We start from the raw sequence: 20,078 nt of genomic DNA on the forward strand, positions 1-20,078 counted from the left end.
GGATTTGAACTTAGGACCTTTGGAAGAGAAGTCAGTGCTCTTAACCACTGAGCCATCTCTCCAGCCCCAGCATGTTTTTGTTGAACAGAAATTAATAAGTTTTTATTGAATATAGTTTATCCTTTTGTTTGCCTGGGTTTTTTGTTTGAGTGTTTGGTTGGTTGGTTGTTTTGTTTTTGTTTTTTAAGTATTTCTTATGTAGCCCATACTGGCCTTGAACTCAGTTCTTCTGTCTTAGCCTTCTGAGTACTGAAACTATACAAGTGTGCCACCATACCTAGCTCAGTTTATCAACCTTTGTCCCTACTGCCATATGTACACGTTTTGCTTATTACTTTGGTGTTTCCTGTTTTGTTAGTTTCTTTATTTCATGCTATATTATAGTTTTTCCTCCATGGGTTAAAAACCTTTGGTCATTTGTTGAGACTAGAGAGTGAGGCAGTGGGAACCTGGAAGAACTCTGTTCATGAAAAGCAGTTAGACCCAAGGCTTAGCACAGCGTAGTCCAGTCATTGTAGGTCTTTTCCTTGTGTGTTCAGTTCTTGGAAGAGGACCACCCTACTCTTTTGTTTATTTGCCACTGTTCTAGAAGCTAATGAAAGGTGCAGTGTTGAGTGTGAGTTTTTTCTACTCTGTGATGTGATAGGAAATCGCCTTGTGTTTATTGGTTTCTACATTTCTATCCAGTTTAATGACTTTTCCTTTGTTTTGCCTTCTGAGATGGTCTTAGGCAAACCAGGCTGGTTACAGGTCCTAACTCTTCTGCCACTACATCCCAGGTGCTAGAATTACAGGACTGTGCCTTCATACCTGGCTATTTCTTTAATGATCTCTTGTTTCATGTCTTTTTGTTTTAGAACTATTTTGTCTGTTTTCATTCTTAGTTTCTATATATCTGATTTAGAATTTTTTTTCTCAAATTCTGTGTTTTCTTGGTGTTTGTTTAGAGATAGTGTCTCACACTGTAGTTCAGGCTGGCCTGGAACCCCCAACAATCCTCTTCTTTCAGCCTTCTGAGTGCTGGGATCATAGGGCACTTTCTCCCCCCACTCCCATGGCGTATGTTGATCATATTTATCTCCTCTTCCCGTAATCCTTCAGATTCACCTCTATGTCCCTACCCATTCAACTTTTGTCTTTTTAAAACGCATGAGCTCCAGTTCCTGCTGCTCCAGAAGTGGCATGTGGGGCTTGCACTGGAGTGTCAGCCTACCTGGGGTCATGCTCTTAAAGAAAACCAACTCCTTCCCCAAGAAGCTATCCATTGTCAGTGTCTGCCCCTAAGGGGACTTTGTGCCCACCTGTCCCTCTCCTTGCTAGGATTTTGCCTGGCTAGAACTTGGGCAGATCTTGGCATTCTGTGAGAACCACTGTGAACTCCTATGTGCGCTGCCCTGTTGTGTCTGGAAAACACTGCTCCCTTACAGCTCTCACCCTCCAGCTCTTACAGTCCTTTTGTCATTCCCTCTTCCTCTGTGATCCATTAGCCTTGCAGAGAAGGGTGTGTTGTGTAACAGTTCCTTGGAGAGAAAGCCTCTATCTTGGAGGGAAGCTAATTAGGAAAGTAAAATATTCCATCTTGTAGGGAAGTGCATTAAGCTCAGAAAGTAAACAACCCAAAGGTTTCATGGAACCACTGACACTGACCAGATTCAGCGAGCTCTTCCTCCCCAAGCTTATATAAGCAGTCAGGACTGCTGGGAGATACTCTCAGAACAGCTGAGTTGCTTAGAAGACTCTCAGAGCAGCCAGACTCCTCAAAGTGATAGTCTCCAACCTGCCAAGCTACTTGCAAGTTGCACAGTGAACTCCAGGTTTCCGGCTTTCATGAGCTGTGGTGAGCTCTTGGTGATGTAGCTGTCTTTGGAGTCATTTCTGTTCCTTTAATTAACCCCAATAAAACTCACTGGTTCTGCCAGGCAGTGGTGGTGCATGCCTTTAATCCCAGCAATTGGGAGGCAGAGGCAGAGGCAAATGGATTTCTGAGTTCAAGGCCAGCCTGGTCTACAGAGTGAGTTCCAGGACAACCATGGCCATTCAGAGAAACCTTGTCTCGAAAAACCAAAACCAAACCAAACCAAACTAAAACCAAAACCAAAAAACTCACTGGTTCACCAGGTTGAACTTTGGTAGTATCCTCACTTTGTTTTGTTGATAGTTCCTTATCTGGGGCAAGTGGATCTTTGTTCACATCACTCCAAGAATTGTGTCACATAACAGATTATATAGATGTCCCATTTAGAGCTGAACCACTCCTTATTCTCTTACTTTCTGTTTGTTGACTAGATGTGGGTCTCTATGCGTTGACCAGATTAGGGTCTCTATGTATTGACAGATGTGGGTCTCTATGTATTGACAGATGAGGGTCTCTATGTATTGACCAGATGTGAGCCTCTGCTATTATCTATTATCTGTTGAGAGGAACAGCTTCCCTAATGAGGGTTGAGAGATTCACTAATCTATATGTATAGCAATAAGTCATTAGGAGTCATTTAAATACTGTGTCCATTCAGCAGAATAATAAGAGTAGATTTTCCCCCAGGACCTATCTAGCCACAGATTTTTGGCCCTATAATGGTGTCAAATATGGGTTCTGTCTTGTAGGCCTTAAATCCAGTCATATTGATACCTGTATTGCACCAGTGGGCGTGTCTTTCCAGGGCTAGTTTCCTGGGTTCGTGGCTGGAGTAAGGCTGATGATTCTGTTTTGTTTTGCTTTTGCTTTGGTAGCACACATAGCACCTTCCAGCATTGTGAAAGTTAGCCCATAGGTGGGGCTTCCAAGGTAGGACCAGCTTCATTTCTGTATGTTTTGTGACTCAAGTAGTCAGTGTCTTCAGAAACAGGATTTTTACCAGGAAGTTTTGTAGGGTAACTAAGAGAAAGCAATGAAAAATAAAGTCAGTTATAAAAAACACGGATACTGTATTTGTATAATTTCCCTGCTCCTTCTCCTCATTTTGTTTCCTCCCATGTTCCCCTCCCCACTCTCTCTTAAATTGATGGCCCCCTTTTGTCTAATTTGTGTGGGTGTGAGGGTGTGTGTGTTTCCATATGTATTTCCTAGTTAGGTTTCTGTTCTCATGATAAGTACCATGGCCAAAAAAGCAACTTGGGAAAGACGGAGTTTATTTCAGTTTAAGTTGTAGTCCATATGGAGGGAAGTCAGGGCAGGAGTTCAAGACAGGAACCTGGAGGCAGGAACTGAAGCAGAGGCTGTGGAGGAGCGCTGCTTACTGCCTTGCTCCTTTTGGTTTGGTCACTTTGCCTTCTTATTCACTGTGGGTCCATTTGCCTAGAGATGCCACAGCTCACAGTGGTGTGGGGCCTGCCACATCAATCATCTGTCAATCAAGAAAACTGGGTACAGGCCAGTCTGATGGAGGCATTTTCTCAGTTGAGGTATCTTTTCTCATCTCTTTAGCTTGTCTCAAGTTGATTAAAGAAAAAAACAAAAAACAAAAACCAACCAAACAAACAAACCTAACCAACATAATGTGTGTCTCTGTGTGTGAATTAATGTATAAATGCAACCTGCTAAGTCCATTTAGTAGTATTTTCTGGATGTTTTTAGGGATGCCCATTTGGTATTGGATAACCAATTAGGGCAGCTCACCCCTGGGAAGACGGATTCTCCCTTTCTCAGCTGTCATTAATTTCCTGCAGCTGTTCATTGGGGCCTTGTGAGATGTCTCTTCATCCTCATTGTCATGTGAGCTGGTGGAGCCATTGTTTGAGTTTTGTTTAAGCAGTCATATTGTAGAGGTTACATAAGATTAGCTTCTCTATTATGTATAGAAGACAGTGTCTCACACATAGTTGACATCCTATTCCTCTGGTTTTTACAGTCCTTCTGCCTCCTGGTCCCTGACCCTTAGGTGTAGGAGTTATGTTGTAGATGTATCCACTGAGGCTGGGCACCCACAGATTTCTGCATTTTGACCATTTGTGTCTTTCTGTTTGTGACGTCTGTGAAAAGAAGCTTCTTTGGTATGGAGTCAGAGGTGCTCTTCTCTGTGGGAAAGCGCTAAGATGAGGATAAATAGTAAGAATGCAGTTAGAAATTATCCTAGTTTGGGAAAGTGGCAGCAGAAGGTTTTGTTTGTTTGTTTTGTTTTTTCGAGACAGGGTTTCTCTGTGTAGCCCTGGCTGTCCTAGAACTCACTCTGTAGACCAGGCTAGCCTCGAACTCAGAAATCCACTTGCCTCTGCCTCCCAAGCGCTGAAATTAAAGGCGTGCGCCACCACGCCCGGCTAGAAGGTTCTTTATGTTCCATTTTCCTTACCAGCCATGGGTAGTTGGCAAGGTGTATAATACTAGGCACAAAGTACCTTTTATTCAGTGGGCTGTTGGTTAGTGTCAAGATGTACGTACCACTGTTGAACTTTTGGGGATATCTGACCATGCTGGTCATTGTAATGTTTCATAAGCATAATTTTACTCTACAACAGGGTTTCATATAGCCCAGGCTGGCCTTACCTCTATAGCCAGAGATAGCCTTGAACCTCTGAACTTCTTGCCTCTACCTCTGGAGTATCAGGATTATAGGTGTGTGCCACCACATCTGATTTAACATCTGTGGTGGGGATAGAACTCAGCATTTTGTATATGCCAGGTAAATATTCTACCGTCCAAGCTACATGGCCTTGATGTGATCCTCAGGCCCCTTAAAATATGCAATAGCATAATATTTTTATGTTGTTTGTTTGTTTGTTAAAGAAACCTGAGCAAACCAAGCAAGTGGCGCTTAGTGGGGCAGAGGCAGGTGTATTTCTGTGAGTTCTAGGCAGCAAGTTTTAGGACAGCCAAGGCTACATAAGAGACCCTGGTTTGAAAAGAAAGAACAAAAGGAACCTACAGCAGATACATAAGAAATAGGAAGACCAGGATGATGACTGTTTGCGCAGAGAAATAGTGGGGTAGGTGGGGAATAGGGAAGTACAGAAAGGTTCTGGGAAGCGGCATTTCACTGTCTGTTTTTGTTTTTTGTTTGTTTTGTTTTATATCATTTGACTTCTCTTTTTTGCCTTGATAGTATGTTAACAAATAAAGATAAGAGAAAATTACATGGTCAAATTTCTGTCTCCATTTGTCTTTCTCTTGGGAGAGGGTCTCTCTGTGTAGCTGACTTTGTGTAGGCTGACTTTGAACTTATGAGTCTCCGAGATTAGTTTCCAAAGTATGAGGTTACAGGCCTGTGCTACCATATCTGATTCTTATTGTATGTGTGTTTGTGTATAATGTGTATGCATGTATGCATGATGTATGTTTGGGTGTGCATGTGTTGTGCTACGTGTGTAGAGGTCAGAGGATGGCCTCTGGTGTATGTTTTCCATTAGTTTGTTTGAAATCAGATTTCTTTGTTTTTTCACTGCTGTGATCCTCTTAGCTCAGCCTCCTATCTCACCGAAGAATCACTGAGATAATAAACATGTGCTGTATGCTTGGCTTTATGTTGGTTTTAGGGATTTGAACTTGGATCTTCACTGAGCTATCAACTCTAGCCCTTACTTTTTATTTTAAAATGGCAGTAGACTCAAGAAGTTGTACACTACTACAGAGAGGTTCCACATATCCATCTTCCCTCTTATGATCACATATATGAATTACAGGAAAACTCAAGACCTCTCGGAGAGCAGACAATGAATGCTCTTAACCACTGAGCCATCTCTCCAGCCCTTTATATAGATTTTTTTTTTTTTTTTTTTTTTTTTTTTTTTTTTTGAGACAGGGTTTCTCTGTGTAGCCCTGGCTGCCCTGGACCTCACTAGATCCCTTGGAACTAGAATTACAGACTACTATGAGCTATCATGTGGGTGCTGGGGATTGAACCCAGATCCTTTGGAAGGGGAGCCAGTGTTTTTTACTCTGAGACATCTGTCTAGCCCTCCCCCCTTCCCCCACAGCCTTGTCTTTAAAAAATGAATTTTTATGTCTTATCCATTTTACATTAAGAGTAAAACTAAGCTGAATGCAGTGATTGTGCAAGTAATCCTAGCACTTAGTAGGGATAGACAGGATGTTTATTACAAGTTTAAGACCAGCACAAGCTACAAAATGAATTCTACATAGCCTAGAATGAAGAAATTGAGATTCTCTCTCAAACAGTGAAGTTAAATGTTCTCTACTACAAATATATTTTATATTATAACTTTTAAAAATTACCAAACACAAGGGACTGGAGAGATGGCTCAGACATTAAGAGCACTGGCAGTTCTTCCAGAGGTTGTGAGTTCAATTCTTAGCAACCACATGGTGGCTCATAACCACCTATAATGAGATCTGGTGCCCTCTTCTGGCATGCAAGCATACATACAGGCAGAACACTATACATAATAAATAAAGAAATCTTTAAAAAGTTATCAATCACAAGTATGTTGTTTTAAAATCCTTTTGCTTATTGTGATGAGACTATGATACCCAGAATTCTACTTGTAGCTTACTGAAATTCCAGATATGCGTATGTGCTAAATATTTGTTTTCATTTTCCACTGCTAGGTTGTATTGAATAGATTTTTCATGTATTTTAAAATACTGACACATGTATATATCTCCTACTGTGTATGTATATACATACATACACACACATATGTGAACTAAATGAGCAGGACTCCTGGTCTTATAGAATTTACACTTTAGTTGGCAGAGATAGGCCACAGTCTGATAATCACATTAATAAGTATATTACGGCAACTCAGGCTATGCTATGAAAAGAGAAAGCAGCTAAACAGTAAGTAGAAGCCTCTGACCTAGTCTGGGAGGAGGAAAAGGGATTATTTTCCTTGAGGAGGGACATCTGAGAAGAGATCTGAAGAGGAATTTACCAGAGAAACTCTCAGACAGAGAAACAGCCTGTACAGAGTCCATGAGACAGGAGAATAAGTTATATGAAGAATTGTAAAAAGGCTATTAAAGTAATAAAGAAGTAGCCCAATATGTGAAGGAACTTACCACCAAGGTTGATGACTTGAGTTTGATCCCACATGGTGGAAGGAGAGAGCCAATTCCTTTAACATGTGTGATGTGTCACATGTGTGCCTATACACACACACACACACACACAGAATAATAATACCTTTTCCACATTTAAAGGTAGTGAAATGGGATCAATAAGGTATATGGGCTATGGTTCAGTAAGAACCTAGGACACAATCTAAACACAATTACACTCTTAGTATGGCTTTGTTATTTATTCATTAATTTTTCTGTTTATGTATGTATTTTTATGGTGCTGGGTATTCAATCCAGAGTCTCCCACATGCTAAGCAAGTGCTCTACCACTGAGTTTCATGTTTTTAAACTTTTAATCATGAGAATGAATTTAAAATTAGTAATGCAATGTTCTATTTGATGAACTTTAATTTCGTAGCTTCTTTTACTGGCACTATTAGAATTCTGTCTTATATGCTGATAAAAGAAGCCTACAGATTGTGATTGAAGTGATATTGCTTGCTCTTGCCTGAATTTTGGTTAGCATATTACCTTGGGTTTATGTTGGAGCCTCTAAATTGTGACTGGAATGTAAAAGGGCTTGCATGTTGAGACCATCTGTGGGAGCTACATTGTCTGAAAGTTGACAAGAGATCATGGCAGATGGCGAGGTCAAAAGATTGACTTTTTGAGCTTGACATAATGTGCTCATGAAGCTGGAAGAAGAACTTATGTTTTTAACTAACAGAAGACTTGGAAACAGGAAGGCGTGTGCAGTTGCTGAGTGTGGATAAACACCATGCCTCAGCACACATGGCTGGGTTATATCTGAGACTCACCAGTATTGCCAAAGATAGCAATTTCTGAAAACATTCAGTGTCCCATTATCTTCTTGACATTTTGGAAAGTTTAAAGCCACATATGAAAAATTTGCAGGTAATTTTAACATTGGTCAATACAAAAGGAAAACAAAATCTTTTAAAAGCATTTAAGATACTTAACCTTTTTAATCGTAATTGAAAACATTTCTTTTTTTGGTTTGTTTGTTTGTTTTTGTGTTTTTTGAGACAGGGTTTCTCTGTATAGCCCTGGCTGTTCTGGAACTTACTCTGTAGACCAGGCTGGCCTGGAATTCACAGAGATGCACCTGCCACTGCCTCTCAAGAGTTAGAATTAAAGGTGTGTGCCACCACTGTCCAGCTTTCTCCTGTTTTAAAATTGCAGTTTGTGTTGTATTTTTTATTTTTCCTTTATAAATTATTCATTACTTACTTTGGAAGAAGCAGCATCAAGTTTTCATGGGAAATGAGCACTGATTTCGCCCTGGTGTTGATTGCTTACACTGTGTTGGGTAGTGTTTTATTAACTTTATATGTGTCATCTTATTCAGTGTAGTGTAAACTGCCTTTAATACTTGGCAGAAAATAGAAATTGAGGTGCAGAAATATTATGATACATTTTTTCAATAAACATAAGCTCCTTTGGCTTTATTTTAAGCATTTATTGTTTAGGCAGCATTTAGAGAATCAGTCTGTGCCACACTTTGCTAAGATGATACAGAGAATACTAACAGGATCGCACGTGGCTCTCAGGTTCATTGATGTGGCAAACATCTTTTTTGTTGGTTGCTTCTTACTTGGTGTTCTGAAATAGTTAGATTCTGTTAACTTCCTAATTTTTTAACTATCCTTCTCTCCATATGATACTGGGGATATAGTCCAGATTCCTGGTAAGCCCTCTAATTATTGAACTACATCTCCAGTCTTTCATCAGTTTCTTTTTATTTGCTTGAACACCACAGTGCTGTTCAGTAGCCTAGTTTTTAGGAAATATGATACAGTATTGAATATTGAGCACAGAGATGAAGCAGATGCATAGAGACAGGCAGCTGTAGTCATTTCAGCCATGCTCTGGGCTCAGGGAGGGAGAAAAAAGGGGATCCTTGTAGCCAGATCTGCTAGCTCACTTCATTAGTATCTGCTTATGTCTTGTTGGCAGCATTAAGTCATACATTATATGGACAAACCATCTGTGAGGAAGGAGAAGAGAGCATTTTAGTGAACACATTGCTACCTTCAACTTTTTAAGTGAGAGGAAAATAATAGGGAATAATATCTACCCAGAATCTGTACATAGAAAGCTCATAAAACTTAATGAGTTAAAATCATGTCTTCTGTGGGAAAGACTTAATTTCCTGTCATAAATGTATTTTAGTAGGTTATAAAGTAATTTAATTTTTTGTTTTCTGTTATTGTGTGTGTTTGTGATGTTATTTATGTTTTAAATATTTTAGAGTATTTTATTTTTGAGAATTTTATATATATATGAATTTCATATATATGTATGTGATGTATTTCATATATATATGAATTTCATATATATATATATGAATTTCATATATATATATGTGATGTATTTTTACCATTCAGGTGCTCTTTTCTATTTTATGAATTTCTCTTATATCGCACTGAGTCCAGTTCATGCTGGCTGTATGTGCATGGGTGTGGGAAAATTGAAAGAGACATTTGTACTTATTAGTGTGTGTGATGTATGTGGGTGGACATGGTGCAGCGTGTATATGAATATCAGAGTACCACTGTGTGGAGTCAGTCCCTCCTCCTACCTTTGCCTAAGTTCCAGGGCTGTTCAGTAAATACCTTTGCCCTCTCATCTGTCTCTCTGGTCAGGTGTGTTTTGAGACAGGGTCTCATGTAGCTCAGGCTGCTTTGGAGCTTGCTGTCATCCAAGGCTGGCATTTAATTACTGATTTTCCTATCTCTACATTCTCAGGTGTGTCTTTTTTTTTTCTTCTTTTTTCATTTTGAGTGCCTTTCTTTTAACTCTAGTGCTTTAAAATCTATATTAAAATTTAATAGATTTCACTTCTGTTTTAAGATAATCTAATATTTGTTTATTTAGTTATTTTTGAGACATAGTTTCACTGAATGGATTAGGCTGGTCTGGATCTCACTGTGCTACTTCGTGGCCTAAGCTGGCCTCACACTTGTAATTTCCCTTGTCTCAACTCCCAAGTCTTCATGTTATGGCATGAGCTGCCATGGCTGGTGTGATGATTTTAAAAGAAAAATTATATGAAACTCTCTCTCCAAAAATCAAATAAACACACAAAAATGAGAAGAGCTACAGAGGCAGGGTAGAGAACTGCTGGACGCCTTTGCCCAGATTCACCGATTATAACAGTTTATACCTGCTTTATTTTTTCCGTTTCCTCTCTGTCTCATTTGAAAGTAAGTTCTTGTTATGATGCCTCTCACCTCCTGAAGTATTCCAGTTTATTTTTCTCCCTAAGATAAAGGATGTTTAACATATAGAAAGACCCTATAGTTTATGGACTAATATTCAGAAACAACAATGAAATTTGGGCCTGGTTGCTTGGACCTGTAATCCTAGCATTTAGAAGACTGAGACAAGAGAATTCTAGACAGGCCAGAACTCAGTAGCAAAACCCTATCCGAAAAGAAAGGAAGGAAGGAAGGAAGGAAGGAAGGAAGGAAGGAAGGAAGGAAGGAAGGAAGGAAGGAAAAGAAAGGAGGAAAAAACCATACATATTTTAGTATGTGGACTTTTCCAGTTATCCCAATTTTGAATTGAGTTTTCAGGGTTGTTTGTTTTGTTAAATATGGATGCTTTCTTAGCTTCCTTTGCGCCATCTCCCCCCCACCCCCACGCCCCCCACCCCCAGTCTCCACTAATGGAATTGAGGAGCTTAGGCCATTATTTTGAAGACTAGCTTTCACTGTGTATGTCCCTGATAGTTTTTATGGTTCGGTTTTGCTTGTTGGACAGCGGTATCTCAGAAATGATATTGCATCCATTCAGTTCACCTGAGACTCCTGATGACTTGTCTGATTGTTGTTGGCCATTTAGTAACTCTGATCACTGTGTGTCAGTTTTCTTTACTGGAAGTTTTGTATTAAGATATTTATAAGTAGCTATTTCAATATTATGTTAATATTTTGTTGCACATTTCTAGTAACTAGTGTTAACCTTTGTTGATGATTCTTCCCTTAATTGGCTTATTATGATGGTTGTGGTGGAGTTTCACCAAGTGTAGAATTCATTATACTTACTAGTTGGCATTCTATTGATCTTTCTACTTTCCTCTATTATCTCTTAATTTTGTGCTTTCTCCATGAAGCCCTGATGTTTCTTTCAATGCATTATCTAAAGCAACATAGTATATCTCTGCTGTATCCCTCGAGAGAAGAGCTGACTTGTCAAATTACTTAACTGCTTTAAAACCCCAGTTTTTATCTGGAATGGAGATAATAAAGATACATATTTTCATGGTGCTGTTCTAAGGTTTACTTTAGACAGTTCACTTGCAAGTACATGTCTCAGTAAGTGACGCAAACATTGCCTGTTATTACATTGCTATTCCCTCTCTTTCCCTTTAACAGGATATTTTAAAGAACTGTTGAAGACGAAGGTTTTTATTTTTGTGTGTTTTTTAATGGCTTTACAGAATATTAAACAGAATACTGTTTGACATGACGGCAAAAAATGTAAGTATTTGTAATTTTTAAAAATTACTTTTTAAAGTGAGCCTATGCTGTTTTGCTATACAGATTTTCTCACTATTCTGGTTAACAAAATTCAAAACATTGCCTAGATTTATAATTGGTTTTGATTGTGTGGTGTGTGAGATAAACTTAATACTATTGAATACAGTATTTTTATGGCCATTATCGGATTCTTGTAGTTTGGTGCCAAGTTGTTCGTTTTCAACAGCTGCAAGTAGCTATCTCTAGAAAGTTTCCAACTTGGCTCCTCTTCTGGGGACTGTTACAAATTTGTTTTGGTTGCTAGAGAGTTACTTGGCCTTACTGAGCACATCTCTGGTTTCTTTGGCTTGTTTTTCCCCTCTTGTGTTTGCTCAGGGAAGTGTGTGTGCTCTGATGTTGTTTGGAACCAGGTTGCTACATTCTCTGAGGTGTTCCCTCAAGACCAACTCTAGAACTGTTGGAAAAGTTTTAGAATTGCTTCCCTTTTTTTTGAATTGTCATTTCTTTATATCTCTATTATAAAGATGAAGGAATGTCTTAGGAATCCACAACTAGGAATTTAGTACCCCCTAGAAAGATCCGAGCCTCAAACCTGGAGTCTGTCAGGAACTGCAACAGGATTTGTTTTCATAGTTCACTCCTTTCTGGATGTTGTCTATCGTCTTCATTTCTTCCTCCTCCCCACTGAAGATCGTTTTAGGTCCATAGCTAGCCTCTCTCCATCCTTTATCTGCATGTTAGAGAGAGGTATGCAGGAAGGGAAAAAAGCAGTCTGACAATCTTTTGTTGTTCCCGCTAATTGCAGACTCTTTGGGAAAGTGTTTCTCTTAGGAGGTCAGAGAACATTTGTTTGTGTGTGTGCATGTGTTTGTGTCTGCGCAGTTACCTTTGCCTTTTAGATCATAGTTAGGGTCAGGGATAATGAAAGTCCTATTCAAAAGCCTTGAGGAGCCAGTTATGGAAGTGTATGGCTGTAATCCCAACTACTCAGGAGGTTGAGGCAGGAGGATAAATTTGAGGCAATATAGCAAGACCCTGTCTCCAAACAAACAACAAACAAACACAACCAGTCATCACAGCAAGATCAAATGTATTGACTTGTATAATTGAAAAGTCTAGATTTCTGTGGCTTTAAATATCTCTAGCTTTAAGGATTTAAGAATGACATCATATAGTCTGTCTGTGCGTGTGTGTGGCCCAGTCCCATCTTTTGGCTGTATGTATGGTAGCATAATGGCTTACTTGGGTCCTGTAGTGCCGGTTTATAAGAAAATAAGGAACTTTCTATTTTTCTATTTTTTATCAATTTTAAATTCTATAGAGGCGGTTTGATTACTCTGCTTGGCTCACACACGGGTCTAAACAGTGTGTGGGAGTAAATGGGATGTCAGAAGTACGAGGTCTGGGCTGGGAGCCTCTCCTGTTCATGTTTCTTACCAGAATTACGCAGGGTATAGGATGGACCCTTTTGCCAAGGGAGTGAGAGATAAAGTACTGACATATATTCTCTGCATCTCTTCAAATAGTGCTTACTATCCAATGAGTCCTCTAAACCAAAAACTTAGGTATATCCCATTTTAAGTTACCCTAGTATACAAAAGAGATTTTTTTTTCTTTTTGAGACACAGTCTGGCTATCTAAGCCAAGCCAACCACTCAAACTCACAGTCTTTATGCAAATGTGTTCTAAGTGCTGGGATTATAGACATGCAGGAACATGCCTGTTTCACAAAAGATAATTTGCAATATAATCCAAGGTATACTGTTTTTTGCTTTGTCAATGAAACTTTTTTTTTACATATTTGTTAATTTTTTATAGAAAATAGAAGGCAAAAAAAATTAGCCAATAGATTATTAGCACGATTTTGTTCAGGAAGATGTTTAGTATATATAAATGCACAGTGTTTACATATTTATCAACCAAAATATATCAAATAAAATGAAGTTATAAACCCTATAATGAATACTTTTGCTTATTTTAATACTTCTGTTACATTTTAAGATGCTGTTTTATTTTACTCATGGTATGGATAATATACTAGTTTCCTAATATTAGTCATGGTTTTCCCATTTTTAAATGTTTTTATCCTTTACAAAATTTTAAACTTTATTTGTTGATTGGGTGTATCTGTGCTAATTGAGTATATGGGTGTATCTGTATTAATTGTTTGGTGTGTGTGTGCATGCGCGTGTGTGTGCATAGGGGTAGGCATTCACATAGCTACAGGGTGCTTGTGCAAGTCCGAGAACAACTTTTTCTGGAATTGGTTCTCTTCTTCCAGTGTGGCTGCCGGGATTGAATCTAGGTCACCAGTCTTGTGTGGAGTGGGTTTACCCATTGAACCGTCTCTCTGGTCATATTTGTAATTTGAAGCAGGGTCTTTGTAGCCCAGGTTTGCATTGCATGCTTCTTCTGCCTCACAAACCCTCAGACTACTATCAAGCACCACTATAGCATTGTTGTCCAAGAGTTTTGATTTAAGATAGGATCTCATTATGTAGCTTAGGCTGGGCTAGAACTCATGGCAGCTGGGCAGTTGTCTGGCTGCAGTCTTCCGACTGGTAGGAAGTGTGAGCCATCTTTCTTGGCCTTTAATTTTTAAGACAGGATATTCCTGCTTCTCGCTTTCTAGGGGTTATAGGGAAACACCCCACATGTGACATCGAACATTTTGTTCTCTTTCGCTCATTTGTCAGATTATTTCTATCAGACAAAAATCTTTGAAAATTACAAAGTCCTATTTCTGAGTATGTATGACTTTTGTCCAGACATTATTTTTCTCCCATTCTTGAGTAGCAGCAGAGAGATTGAATGTTGGACCTCATGCATGCGAGGCAAGTGCTTTATTCCTGAACTGTACTCTGAGCCCTTGCTTGAGTCATATTGCTAAATGGTGTTTTCTAAAGACTGCATGTTTATTTACTTACCAGTAATATGTGAAAATAACATGTCTCTTATTTTATGCGTACACATAAGTACACACACACACACACACACACACACAAATCTTCTTTTCCTCTGTTAAAAATAATGGAAAGAGAATGTTGAGGGGGCAGTGAGCCCAACAGTAGCAAGAGTACTATCTACAGGTTTTTATTTTTAATATTTGTCATTCTAACCAGCAAAAAGTTATATGTTGTTTCTTTCTGATTACTAGTTAGGTTAGTTATATTCTATGCATTTATTGGTTATCTCCATATCTGTTTGGAAATTGCATATGTTGAAACTGGAATCTATTGGCATTTGAATAATAACTAAAACAAATATAACTTGACCATAAGCAAATATGCACAATTGTTTGATGTAAAATATTCAGTTCTGTTATTTACATATTTAGTTTTTTTAGTTTTTTGAGACAAGGTTTCTCTGTGTAGCCCTGCTGTCCTAGAACTCACTATGTAGACTAGGCTATCCTCAGACTTACAGAAATCCATCTGCCTCTGCCTTCCTAGACTAAGATCAAAGGCATGTACCACCATTGCATTCCAAAATCATCTTGCCTGTGAAAGTTAGAGTTTACTTTTAGGTACAAATCATCTCATTTGAATTGTTTTCCAAGTTATATCAGAAATATTAAATATTGGTACAGTTTGTAATATTCTTATTTATGATTTGATTATTAAAAATAATGTTATTTTATTTAGCATACATTTAGTGATTATTCACAGATTGTAGTACAGCATTGTAATACCCAGATATCATTTCATATATATTTATCTTATATCATGTTTATACCTTAAACCCATTAAACTTGTTTAAAAAATTTTAAAAGATTTATGTATTTATTTATTTATGAGTACACTGTAGCTGTCTTCAGACACACCAGAAGAGGGCATCCGATCCCATTACAGATGGTTGTGAGCCACCATGTGGTTGCTGGGAATTGAACTTAGGACCTCTGGAAGAGCAGTCAGTGCTCTTAAATCGCTGAGCCATCTCTCCAGCCCCAAACTTGTTTAAGTTAATTAAGAAAATTTATAGTGAAATACCTAGGGAGAAGGTATCTCTTATCTGATTAGGCAAAGAGTATAACATGAGTTATGGATTCTTTTTTTTCCCCTCCTTTTGCTCAAGGAAATATTCTTTTTGGTTGTTGTTATTGTTGTGGTTTAGAGACAGAATTTCACTGTGTAGCTTAGGCTGTCCTGGAACTCACTATGTAAGGTTGGCCTTGATCTTGGCTTCCTCCTAGGTCAGCCTCTCAAATTCTGGGATCACAGATGTGTATCACCATGCCCACTTTAGTTCCTTTTTTATTTTAATTAATCCATTTTAAGATTTATTTTATTGGTTGTGTGTGTGTGTGTGTGTGTGTGTGTGTACACGTGACTATACATGTGCGTGTGTGCATATGTCTGTGGAGAATAGGTTGCAGGATGTCTTGAATTGGAATTATAGGAGATTGTAAGCTCCACCATCTTGAATGCTGGGAATCAAATCTGATCTCCGCAAGAGCAGTGATCACTTTTGCTCATTCTCTCTAACCTTATGATTCCTTATTTGTCTTTTTGAAACAGGATCTAACTATCCCTGGCTAGCCTGGAACTTGATAGATTATTTCTCTGCTGGTGAAATGAGCCAATTCAAACCAGATTTTTATATTAAAGGCAGGTTTATTTAGAAACTGCTTTTGGGTGATTTCACTGGCCCCAAGGATTGAGGCCAGAGGAATTGCCAAGGGGATAGAGGGGCTAGGGGAGGAGAAGAGAGAGAGAGAGAGAGAGAGAGAGAGAGAGAGAGAGAGAGAGAGAGAGAGAGAGAGAGAGAGAGAGAGAGAGAGAGAGAGAAAGGGAATAAGGGTCTGAGGACAGAGAGACAGAGACAGACAGAGACAGAGACAGACAGACACAGAGAAACAGACCTAATTGTCTGGATTATATAGGGAGGAGCCTCTGAGGGAAGGGCACCTCAGCCCCTGGGATGGAAAGTTCAAGGTTGAAGGCAGGGTATGACATGTAGGGACTGAGGGATGCTGGGAGAGGCCAGGTCTGTAAAATTTTGATATGTAAAATATCCACCTCAGTCTCTTGCTTCTGGGTCCTAACCAAGACAGAACTCAACTGTATAGACCAGAATGGCCTTAAACTCAGAGATTTGCCTCCCAAGCACTGGGAGTAAGGGCTAGTACCACTTTATCCCAGTCCTTAATTCTTTTTTAAATAGAAGGAAATAATACTTTTGTTGTTTGTGTGTGTGTGTGTTTTGAGACAGGGTCCTCCAGAGCTCTGGCTGTCCTGGAGCTCACTATGATACCAGGCTGGCCTCAGACTCTCAGATATCCACCTGCTTCTGCTCCTTGAGTGCTGAGATTAAAGACTGTGCCACTGGGCCCTGCAAAGTGCACATGCCTGTGGAGGCCAGAGTCACTGGATTTCTTGGAGCTTGAGGTACAGATGGTTCTAAGCTGCCTGACATGGAGCTGCATAATATACATTCTTAATCACTGAGCCATTTTTCCAGCCTGGGAAAGAATATTTTAAAATGTCTTCCCTAGCCAACTTTTTTATTTTTAAGTACTGTACTTTGAGTCTTTAAACTACAAAGAATAAAAACAGAATTTAATATGTACTTTAATTTATTAAATGGGTTTTGGCAGTATTTTTAGGAACGTTAAATTAATACCTTACTTCTAAGATAAAACTTAGGCTGTCATAGTGAGACTCAATTGGCCTTTATCTAATTTTTAACTGTACAGTTAAGATATGGGTGTAAGTACACTATAGCTGTCTTCAGACACACCACAAAAGGGCGTCAGATCTCATTACGGATGGTCATGAACCACCATGTGATTGCTGGGATTTGAACTCAGGACCTTCGGAAAAGCTGTCAGTGCTCTTAACTGCTGAGCCATCACTCCAGCCCCCAAGATATGGGTGTCTAAGTTTGTGGATTTGTTTGCTGCTTACGCTGCAGAAACGGCATGAAGAACAGTGTTAAAACCTAACAGTAATAACCCTCTACTGTGAACATGTGATTTTTGTTGTGGTTTGGTTTTTTTTTAAACTATTATTTTTATAAAATAAGAAAAATGTAAATGACTCTTCTGAAGTTATATGTATTTAATATTAATCATGGGATGAATATATTTTAAAAATGTCTGTCATTTTTGCTTTCTTTTCGAAGTAGGACTGACTAAAGTTTTGTTTTCTCTTTGTAGCAGAAGTGCTTGCTTATGATGTTGGGTGGGCGTCTTAGTAACGACAGCACACATCAACAGATGCTCAGTTGCCTAAATGTTTAACGTTATATTTGTGAGTAGTACAGGGGAGCCATGATATGGCTGTTGGTTGCAGTGGGGGTTTTTGTTTGTTTGTTTAAAGCTAACTAAACTTAAATCTCAGTGCAAAGTATCCACACCATTACATAGACTTGAGAAGCTAGTTTCATCTCAGTGTCAATTTCTGTCATAAAATTTTGATTTTAGGTGCCATTTATCTATTATTCAGAATTACTGGGCTGTGTTAAATGTATATAGAAATGTTTTGGTAAAAAGCAAGTTCACTTAGTAAAGGATTTTAACCACTGACTAATGAAACCATTAGCTCTTAAACTATTCAATTGTAATGGACTAAGTATGTGCTTATGAAGGATATATAATGTAAAACATTACATAGTTTTTTAAAATAGTCCATTGTGAGTCTAGAGAGATGGCTCAGCAGTTAAGAGAACTAGCTGCTCTTCTAGAACTCTTGGGTGTGATTTCCAGCACCCACATGGCAGCTTACAACTGTCTGTAACAACAGTTTCAAAGGCTCTCATACTCTCTTCTTGCCTCTGTGGGCACCAGGCACAAATGGTTCATAGATGTACATACAGGCAAAATATCCATACATATAAAATAATAACAAAAACTTATTAAAGCCAAGTCTACAAAGTTTTAAAACTTTACATTTAAACCTTAAAATTCTTTCAAATTACTGAAGAACTGATTTGCAGCACAGTGATGTTCATTGTTGTATTGTATACTTCTAATTTGTTACATACTTCTAATTTGTTACATTCCTATGACTGCTTTCTCATTGCTACCTCACAGCGAATCTTCCTAGTTCATATTCATGGTCTCTCTACCTTCTACTCCCTCTGTCTGTCTGTTGGTCTGTCCTCCCTCCTCTCTCTGGGACCCTCTCACTGGGATTAGACGTTCCACCCTATTCTCCTATTCTCTTCTACCCAGCTAGTTGGCTTATCCTTTTATTAACCAATCAGAGATGATAGAAAACAATTTTTACATAACACTGAGACCAGAGATGCTTGACCTTGCAACCAGATGTCTGGGCATAGAAATCAGCATCTGAATACACAGTGCACAAAACCATCCCCCAACCTTATGTTATGGATTAGAATAGTTTGTTTCAGAGGAGGGGCTGTTCAGGGAATTGAACCCAGAGATTTTGACGTGTAAATTAAAACCTGCTGAGCTATACACCAGCACAGATTAATACTAAATTAAATCTACTCAGTACATAGACTCATGCACACACACAACATACCATAAAAGTAAGAATTTGTTAACTAGCATGATTGTAGTGATTATTTAATAATGTAGACATGGACTGGGCCGTGGTAGTACGTGCCTTTAATCCCAGCTCTTGGGAGGTAGAGACAGGTGGGTCTCTTGAGTTTGACATTAGTCTGGTCTACAGGACAGTCAGGGCTACAAAGAGAAACCTTGTCTCAAAAAACCAGTGATGATGATGGTGGTAGTGGTGGTGGTGGTGGGCTGGAGAGATGGCTCAGTGGTTGCTCTCCAGAAGCCCCAGATTCAGTTCTCAGCACCCATATGGTAGTTCACAACTGTCTGTAACTACATTTCTTGGGGGATCTGATGCCCTCATAAAGACATACATGTAGGCAAAACACCATTACACATAAATAAAAAACTTATAAAAACAATGTAGACATGTATCAAAATATCAAGATAATGATCAATAGTTTGAGACCATATGAGTTTTATTACAGTAAACTTTTAAATGTATCTTTGAAAAGAAGTTTTGAGGTACCAAATTACAAATTTGAAATGTTGAAAGTTTACAGAATATTCCAAGTTTGTAATATTGTAAGACTACAACTCTTTAGTGTATAAAACCATAATGTATAGTAATGAGTCCATGTATTATAACTTGCTTTGAGTTAAGTTGTTTTTGTACATTTGTTTTGTTGTTGTTGTTGTTGTTGTTGTTTCTTCTACACAAGGTTTCTTTGTGTAATCCTGGCTGTCCTGTAGACCAGGACTCAGATATTGAGCTAAATAAAAAAAATATTTTGTGTGTATATGGTGTGGGGGACTATCTGCATGCCAGGGTGTACTTGGAAAGGTCAGAGGGCAACTTGGTGAAATTTTTCCTTTTTTACCTTTATGTGGGTTTGAGTTTGAACTCAGATCTTCAGTCTGGCTCAGCAAGCACTTTATCTACTGAGCCATCTTAATGGCTTGTGTGCCATGTTTTCAAAATGGGGATTCCCCTAGGCTCTGAAGCAAATTTTAAAATTCTGATGGAAATCAAGAGTAGTCATGCATTCCTGTAATTTCAGCGTTCTCAAGATAGAGGATGGAGGATCAGAAGACTAATCCTCAGCTATACAGTTTGAGGCCAGCCCGGGGTATGTGAGGCTCTGTATCC

At 38.7% G+C, this 20,078-nt stretch overlaps 1 protein-coding gene across 28 annotated transcripts in view; it reads left to right on the forward strand.

Moving 5' to 3' along the window:
• Window positions 1–20,078, forward strand: part of Tfdp2 (transcription factor Dp 2) — a 127,401-nt gene that overhangs the window by 15,496 nt on the left and 91,827 nt on the right. For 17 of the 28 annotated variants that reach the window (XM_030244195.1, XM_006510961.4, NM_001184706.1 and 14 more), the window contains exon 3: window positions 11,353–11,457. The exons of 10 other annotated variants lie outside the window; for them this stretch is intronic. Coding sequence is in view for 5 of the 18 variants with exons in the window: in XM_006510961.4 (XP_006511024.1) it covers window positions 11,443–11,457 (15 nt within the window). In the remaining 13 variants the exon portion in view is untranslated. Of the gene's footprint in view, window positions 1–11,352; window positions 11,458–19,989; window positions 20,059–20,078 lie in introns of all 28 variants that reach the window. One more of the 28 variants, XM_030244185.1, reaches the window with a different exon arrangement.

This window comes from Mus musculus, chromosome 9, assembly GCF_000001635.26.
Source record: "Mus musculus strain C57BL/6J chromosome 9, GRCm38.p6 C57BL/6J".
Taxonomy (NCBI): Eukaryota; Metazoa; Chordata; class Mammalia; order Rodentia; family Muridae; genus Mus; species Mus musculus.